Raw genomic sequence first — 9,104 nt, forward strand, 5'->3', positions numbered from 1 at the left:
TGTCCCAACCAGTTGCACCACCGGGGAGGGCTCGACTTTCTAGCATCTTAGTCATGAGGCATTTAGTTTCTTTTTCTGTGTACTTCCCTCCTTAAGGCGTCTTTTGCTCCACTTTCCTGGGTGACATTCCCAGTAATTACATTTTGTGATGATGTCTTAATAGTTGTCATAATAGAGGAAAGAAGGTGCACCAGAGGTGGTCCTGTCACTCCCAAGACATCATCCTAAACTCCATTCCTTATTGTAGCACCTTTCCCATGGAAACCATGCAAGGATTAGAACAGATGGTGCCAGAGTCTCGCCCTGTGGTGTACCAACCAGAGAAGCCTGATGCTATAAAATCACGTCTATGGAAACAGATGTCAGAGAAGTTCTTGAAGGGGGAACCCAAAGTCCTTGGGGTAAGTCATTTGCCTATCTGGGAGAAAACAAGTGGTTTTGTAAAATCACAACTTGATCACTGCTAATGCTCAAAAATATTCTGTCCCACTAAGCTCACAGTCTATGAGCCAGTCTGGAGACACCCATGTTTGATATTCAAGACTGCCACTTGAAAAGGGATATACTATTTTATTATATCATGCTTCTAATTTAATTTTATTTGAAGTATAGTGACTTCAGCTCTAGTCTAGGGTTGTGAGTCAACCATGATGACTTTATTTAGCTTCAGCATGGAAAGACAGGTGCAGGCTCTATCCTCCTCCAGCCCTCCTTGAGATCTGGGGCTGCTGAGTCTTAAAGGATGCAAGTTCTCCTTTGTGTGTTTCTGTCTGGTTTCTCAGGTAAGTGTGTCTAAAAGAAATGGTGGGTTAGATAGGCAGTGGATAGATAAAGGATAGACAGGTGGGTAGATAGTGGCAGCAGACTTTTATCTCTACCTCAAGCTTTAAACCAGGAGGACAAAGTCACTTGGCACTTTGGATCCATTTTAATGCCCCTGGGTATTTGTCTTCCAGCTCCTTTATTTCTCAATCCCATGCTCACCTATGTGCTTGAGCCTCGAACCCCAAGAGAATGTCCTATCACTTTTCTCTTTCTCTTCCCTGTATAGATTATTTCCATAACCTTTTGCAGGTTCTTTTTCCTTTTCAGAACAATTATTTCCTCCCTAATTTCTGCCTGGGCTTGTGCAATGGAGAGCAACACCATGTGGGAGCAGCCCCACGTGCCTTAATGAGCTCCCCTGGGGAGTCCTGGCATTTGTACTCCTTTTACCTTGAAGTTATTGGGGTAACTGGGGTTGTCCAAGAGATGACCCAGTTAGGACATCTACAGTGCTGTATGTGCTAAAATAAGTGACAAGATCTATCAAGCCAGCCGTGGACTCTTCAAGAGATGGCAGATGAGGGGAACTCAGTGGTTAGGGAGGGTGTGGCTGTGGTATTACTTTTGTGGTGGATAAACCTTGCTCGTCATTTCTAGGTTGTGCAGGTGTTGATCGCCCTGATGAACATGAGTTTTGGAATCATAACAATGGCTGCCACGTTGCCGTTTTACGGGCCACATCCCTTTTCAGCGTATACAGGCTACACAATTTGGGGGTCAGTGATGGTGAGTAGTGATGGATATAGTTGGAGACACTACAACACAGTTGTTGGTGTGTTGAGCTTTTTATTTAGCTATATCTAACTTTGACTCAAAATTTTCAGTTTTTGAAATTTCCTTAGATTTTTAAAATGCATTTATTTATGCATTCAGAACTGGGGTACAGGCCAGAGGTTCAGGGGGGTGAGAGGATTCACCAGAGAGAGTGGGGAGCAGAACAGGCAGATGGATGAAGTCCACTACTGAGGGGAGCAGCGGGGAGACAGGAGAGGTCTGCCGCGCCATGTGGGTCACTCCCTGGCCTCGGATCAAACTCATTTTGAAGTGGCTGTAGATAGCTTCACAGTGCTGGACTTTAACTTGTTGTACCACCAGGGAGGGGAGGGCCAAAAATTTTCTCATATTTAAAACTGGAACAATAATGTAAAACTCATGGAAAGCTGGACAGATTCTTTACTTTGTATCAGGATATAATACCGCAGTATGTCACAAAAGACCCAAGCCAGAGTAGATTAAACACTGAACTAATTGATTATTTCATAAAAACCGAGCGGCAATGCATTTTCGCAGTTGGTTAATTCAGTGTACAGGGGTCTCAGTGGGGACTTATGGCAGACACATCTCATTAATACATGTTTTATATGCCTAAATGTTTCCTACTTCCAAGCCAACTATCAGCAAGTAATAGTGAGGTTACCTTTATTGGGTTGGACTAATTAAGATTCATTTCAGTGACTAGGAAGATTCATTGAATGAGAATAATCTTTAGTTTCTTTTCTTTTATGATCTTTTATTCAGTTTTGGTACCATATTAAAATTATTTCACATGAGAAATTTAGAAGTTTTCTATATTTCAAAGACTTCAAACAGTTAATTACCAATACAGTTGAACATTTTTGAAAAGGCCTCAAATTCTGTGACTCCATCTGCTATAATTTCTCTTGGTTTTGGTAAAGAGGAACCATTTGCACTTGCAAATGGTTGTATTTATTCTAACAAAATTGATCTACTGTATGGATAAGTTTTAGTAAGTGATGACCGCAAATATTAGTATAAGATATTTTACCGGCATTTCCCTCTTTTTGCTAGTTTATTATTTCGGGATCCTTATCCATTGCAGCAGGAGTTAGAACGACAAAAGGTCTGGTGAGTAATCTTCTAGTTTTTGTTAGTGGAATTGCAAGAAAAATTAACCAAGGGTGTATTCTGCCGGAGTGAAAAAACAGATTTTGCTTTTTAAGACAAAAGTCACATGACATTGTAACCTTTACTGAGTTGAATTGGTCTTTCGAAAATAATAGTTAGCTGATTATAGAGTGAATGACGTAGAACGTAGGAGTGAATAGTTAGGGAAGGTCGCTGCCGAGAAATCTTGAGAGCAAATGTCAAGCATGATGCATTAAACGAACCCTGGTGCCCACGAGGATATCGCACCAAACACTGGAGCAGCATCTATTTACTGACCTAGTGATGAACACATTATTCCAACTGTATGCAGAAAATGTTTGCTTTCCTTTGCGGCAACAGAAGTATCTAATAAGCCTATTAAATAAGCAGCAGCAAATTTAAAACTTAACTTGCATACCAGTTCGCCTTGTGCAGAGCTGACAAAGACGAAGGCCATATCTCCACAAACGTTTTCCCTCCCAAAGATCATATTTGATCTTTGCCCAGAGAATAAATACCAACCCGCAGCACATGATCAACACGAGTCTCACCATCTGGCCTGGTTCTCCCTCCCTTTGCCTGTCTTCCACATCGGCATTAAGATCTTCCCGAGGCCTCTTCAACCCCTCCTACCTTCTTTCTTGATGATGCCAAGTTCCCATAATTTCACCATGAGAGAATGTGGGGAGAGGAATTCACAGCCAAAGGAGGTAATACATGAAAGACAAGGAGGCAGGAGAGGCAAACCAATTAGAAAACACAAGAAGCCACATGCTGGAAGCTGAGCGAGGTGCAAACAGGTTGTCTCCTCCAGCGTGAGGGTATTAAAAGCTCAGCCAAGGAGGCTGGTTTTGACCTCGATGTGCCCACACGAGGTGTCTCCTTACCACGTGTGGCAGGGTGAAAAAGGAGTACTCAACGCTCAAGTGCAGAACAGGGAGAAGCCTAGAGGACACACTGCACGGCAGTCTCGCCTTTGTTTAGAATCAGACCGAAAATAAAAAGGATCAAAGAAGCAAGCAGGCAAAGGGGGTTTGCACTGCGAGTTGGCGATGCATAACCAGCTGGCCCAGCCAAGGCTGGGCAGAGGTGCAAAGTCAGGGCAAGTCTCTGTTCGTCTGCTCTCGGCATCACATCTACTGCTGTTTCTGCACGTTGCTGTTTTCAGCAGGCAGAGAGACCCCCACTCTAGGACTTTTGCCCCAATCGCTCCTTATCTTAAGCTTAATTTTTGCTGTTTCTGTGCCCTGAGAGGCACATAATAGTTGAAAAATAACCAAGCTAAAGTCACAGAATAGCTGAGGCCCATCCTAACCCAAGCTCCCACAAAGAGTCCCCTGAAAACTTCGAGTTTGGGAAAAACAGGATCCTACTTGCATTTTGGCAAGAGGTTAGAGTTGAAACTACTGTAAGGAAAGAGATAGGTTAGAAGACCGTGCAATAGGCGAGACAGAGACCGACTGTGTCAGGCAAGCAGTGGGTTTGTAAGGGGTTGATTAGTCATAGCTGAGGGTGCTGTTGGACTGTCTGATGGGTTCTCATTTCTTTCTAGGTCCAGAGCAGCCTGGGTGTGAATATCGTCAGCTCTATCTTTGCTGTAATAGGGATCATACTCCTGGCGATCAGCTTAAGTATATCCCAGTTTCACTATCATTACTGTAACTATGGTATGAAGGAAAATTGTTACATGATCACCTCTGTTTTAATGGTGAGTGCCTCCTTGTCACACTGGGCAGTGTGGTAGAAACAGGTCAGAGGAGCTGGGAAAGTAGCAAGCAGTTCTCCCTGGGAGATGGAGCACTCTGGGAAGCTGGCCATTGTCGTGAAATAGGATGGATGATATTTCACTTAGGAGTCTTTGTTATGAACTTGTTCACAGGGGCTGGATGGCATGGTGCTCATTCTCAGCGTGCTGGAGTTCTGCATAGCTGTGTCCCTCTCTGCCTTTGGATGCAAACTCTCCTGTTGTAATACTGGTGGAGTGAGTATTGGCTCCCTTTGAAGAATTCTCTATTCCTTTTCTAAAGTTGTATCATAGATTGGACAACCGGAAACAATGCACATTTACGATTCCTCCGTTTCCATGAGTCAAGAGTCTGGGAACCACTTAGCTGGGTCATCTGCTCAGGGTCTGAGAAACCTGTTGTCAAGGACTTTCCTAAGGCTGCCTCTCAACTGAGATCTCTGAAAACTGAGATCTCAGACCTTACTTCCATTCAACTGTCGAAATCACGGCAATCTCGTTTTGGGGCCAGAGGGAGAGCAGAAGTCTCTGGTGCTTTGGGGCTCGAAGAAAGGGTTCGTTCGCATGATCAGGATGCCATGTCAGTTGATGACAGTGAAGGCACAGGGGGATGTCTCGCATCGCACACACACGATCCATAGTAGCACCGTGGTATAGCCATGTATATACAGGCATCACCCATTCTCAGGGGAGGGACCACACCTGGGCTGGGGCACGGACATCATCTTGGGGTTCTGTCCACCACAGTGGAAAAAAAAACCCAGGGTCAGACAAAACCAGAACCAAATCACAAAATATAACAGTTGGATGATATTCATTTCCTGGTGCTCTTCTCAGCCACTTTTTGGCTCTTTACTGCCTTGGGGCAGTTCTCAATGGCACCCCTCGCACCACCTGCACCTCAGACCCCCCACCCCCAAGGCTAACTTAACGAGTGACTTTGGCGTTAAACACCCTAGAGGTGGGAGTGTCTCCAGAGTTCCCACTGATTCTGTAATTTTGCTTTGAAATGTTTCCTTGAGTGAAACATTGGTGTTAGGGACAAACTCCTTGACCCTTATATCTCAATATCTAAGTCTGTGTTCCCTGCTGTTCCTAGAGTAATTCCAAAGCTGAGCAATGTCCCACTAACTATTGTCCCCACTAATTCCACGAATTATAGCATGAGGAAGACCAATAAAAAGAGCAATGGCTTTGAGGCATGAGATGCCAAAGTCTTCCTCTCTTTCCAGTTCTCACGTCCACTCCTGACCCCGTTCCATTTCACACTGAGTTTGTGGAAGAAGGATCAGCATTTCCCCTAGTTTTCTGATGAGCCTTGCCATTCTGGATCAGGAGGCTTTTTAAAAATGCTTTAGTTGTGGCCAGCAAATCATGGCTGGGTCTGTTGCTGCCATCAGCATAAGCAGCCTGACTTGGAAGGAGAGTTCATGTATTTCCCATAACACCTAGATGTACCCAATCCTGGGCAACATCTCTGCAGGTAAAATCAATCCATTGGCAAGACAAGAGCTGTCTGCAAGAGCCACTAATGAATGTTTCCCTTAGCTCTAGCCTGATCCAAGAATGCCTGAGAGGCCCTCCCTCGGGGTGCAATGGGTTAAAGTACAGCATTGCAAAGTGGCCAACTGAGGACGCCAGGGTGCAAGTTCGATCCCCACCCCAGAGGTGACCCACATGGCGGGGCAGACCTCTCCTGACCTGCCTGCTGCTCCCCTCAGCAGTGTACTTCGCTGATCTGCCTGTTCTGCTCCCCACTCTGCCTCTGGTCTATCCTCTCACCACTCATCACTCAGGCCTGTACCCCAGTTCTGAATGCATAAATCTTTAAAAAAAAAAAAAAGGAATGCCTGAGAAACCCATCAAGTTGGTGCTGAGATTGAACTCAGACACGGTGTAGACAGACGCGGTATAGACAGACATGGTGTAGATAGACATGGTGTAGACAGACGCCGTGTAGACAAACAGGAAAACCTGAGGTAATGTGCCTGACTCACCTCTACACGCTGATTGATTTCACAGATTGTGTTCATTATGCCGCCGACCTCTCACACGGTGGGGACAGTTCCTTCTGTACCATCTATGGACGTTTAAGGCCACCAGCAGATCAACAGAAAAATGGGCCGGAAAATCTACTGTGACAGTGATGCAAAAGCCCCACTTGGGAAAGAACCACAATCATCTCAGCCCTCACTTCAGCGTCCCTGGCTCAATCATAGAGAAGTTGACTCAATCAATCAGGTGTGAAACAAGTCAATCGTGCTTGACAGGACTTACATGTCTTCAGCACATCATAGAATGATTGGAAGTAAGCAAATATGATTTTACAAATGAAGGGGAAAGAGATTTCTGGCATGAGGTCTCCCCGAAGGCCACATACTTCTGCTTCCGTGGATGACACCCCATCACTTGTTTAACTGTCTTTTGGGGGGGCACAGGCAGTATTTGCTTTCAGAAAGGCGAAGTTCAGGCTTCTCCCACTCCTTCCTTCCTGCTCTCCTTCTCCCACAAGGAGCATGGACTGCCATAGTCAGCTCTCATAGACCAGTTCCACCAGTATTTTCTATCTACCTCTTCACTCCGACTTGCCTCTTTCCACTTTCTTTCTTTCTCCACCCCCCTCAACCCCGTACAGGGCAGGATTATACCTTAAATCAAATTTACATAAAGTGCCACAAAAGGGATTGTGGAAGATGGGATACTTACTGTGTGTTCCATAAATACACTCGGTTATGACATGCAGATACATAAGATTAGAAGCAGTAAGTTCAAGTCCTGCCTTCTTCCTGTTCGGATGAGATACGATGCAGACTCAAGGTTGGTGTTGGGAATTCAGTGTCAAAAAATGAAAATGCCTTTGAATCCGTGATTGAGAAGCTGTCTCCTGGGACTTGTTTTAACTCTGATTTTTAATAAATAGTTTAAGCTATTTCAATCCAGTTCCTTAATGAGTATCAATAGGGTTTTATCATTTCTCTTCTTCTGAGTTTTTCATATCTTTGCCTATTTCTTTTTATATTTATTATGCAAAATTTTCATATTAGTGATACTAATCCATCAGCTCTATTCTAGCATGCATTGGTGATTTCCAGCTTATTTTTCTTTAGCATTGATTTTGGTATCTCTTGCTAAAAATTATTTTTAAATTGAATGTAGCAAATGTTTACTATTTTATTTATGACTTCTCATATTATAATTCATTTTCTTATCCCAATTTTACATCTCAAATTTACAGCATAAGAAAATACTGTTTTCTATTAAGCATTGTTTCATATTGTGAAACACTGGCATGAAATTTTAATCATTTACCTTATAATAAATACAATCTTGTCTATTGTACCCATCGCAATCTTCTCATTATTTTGTGTGTGCTGATATCTTGAACGACAGCTCCTTCCTTCACTGATTTTCTTTTCCAATATTTCATTTGCATTTTACAACGTCCAACACACATCTAATCCCATTAGTTGTGCTGATCGGAGTCAGCAGATCCTCAGGGGAATCACTCTCTCTTTCTCCCAATTTATTCACCAGGATGGCATTTACTCCTCCACCCTAATTTCCCCATTCTTTCTAAATCTGGGGAATGGGCAGAATTGCATCAACCCAACTAGAGAAGTTGCCCCTGGAGAAGCCTAAGAAGGACCCTTTGTATGAATCGATGATATTTCCAAACAAGGCCAACGCTAGCTTTTCCGCTTCAGTGACCAGGACAGTGTCCTTCTTAGGTCCTTCTTGTTAAGCTTCTAAACCTGTAACTATTAGCGCCATCAGGCTACTGTGTGAATCTTACATTGGCCAGTGCATTGACCAAGGCGGAGCAGAGTGGTTCCAAGTCGGAGTCCCTAGTGATGGCTTTTAAGTCTCCGAGTCAAAATATATAAGGATGTCAAAATATAATTTACTTAACTTAATGTTTATTGGATCGTTTAAAATTTTTAATCACAAACTTCAAATGTAACAACTTTAATATGTTGGTTTTTTAAATTTACCTTCTATAAGAGGCAACTCATGAGACATGTGCTTCTTATTTCAGCTGTCATTTCATATTAAAATTTAGTTCTATTTCCTAATGCCTTTATCTAGTAATATCCAAACCATGCTAACAACCTGGGCTGAAAGGGGTTTTCTTTCATGTAACAGAAATCACAGAACAAAATGAGTCAAAGCTATGCAAATCAATGCCAGAGTTATTTAAAATACATCCTTTGGTTTGATTTCTTTTTAGTTTACTGTGTGATAAACACAGAAAATATACATAAAGCCAGTTTTATTTGATTGTCTGGTGAGTAGCGAAAAAGTTAACCAGCTTTAAATTTCAGTTATGATTGAAACAAAGCTGACCAAGCACTGGGTTTCCCTTTTCAGCTTCTTTAAAGCACAGCAACTTTTTTTTTTAACTGACTCAGATGTATTGAGGTTGCTAATGTTCATGGGATTTTTCAGGAATTTAATTGTGATTAACTGTGATGGGTTGAAAGTATTGGACATTTTAATATTTCTGTGACCAACAGGGACATACATTCATGCCGAGGAAGAAGTTCCGTAAGTCCCCTGTAGATTCCTGCTGGGTCTTTTGTTGTCAACGGCAGCAAAGCATAGAAAACATACACATACCACACATCACACACCACACACACACACCATA

The 9,104-nt window shown here is 42.9% G+C and overlaps 1 protein-coding gene across 1 annotated transcript; it reads left to right on the forward strand.

The window, feature by feature from the left end:
- The first annotated feature begins 275 nt into the window (after positions 1-275).
- MS4A4A (membrane-spanning 4-domains, subfamily A, member 4A) lies at positions 276-6,681 on the forward strand. The gene is made up of 6 exons (XM_004683404.2): positions 276-401; positions 1,423-1,551; positions 2,635-2,691; positions 4,265-4,420; positions 4,592-4,693; positions 6,479-6,681. The coding sequence occupies exons 1-6, from the start codon at positions 285-287 to the stop codon at positions 6,548-6,550; spliced, it is 633 nt and encodes a 210-aa protein (XP_004683461.2). The 5' UTR covers positions 276-284; the 3' UTR covers positions 6,551-6,681.
- Positions 6,682-9,104: the final 2,423 nt, after the last annotated feature.

Source organism: Condylura cristata, unplaced genomic scaffold (assembly GCF_000260355.1).
Source record: "Condylura cristata isolate star-nosed mole 26May11 unplaced genomic scaffold, ConCri1.0 scaffold00015, whole genome shotgun sequence".
Taxonomy (NCBI): Eukaryota; Metazoa; Chordata; class Mammalia; order Eulipotyphla; family Talpidae; genus Condylura; species Condylura cristata.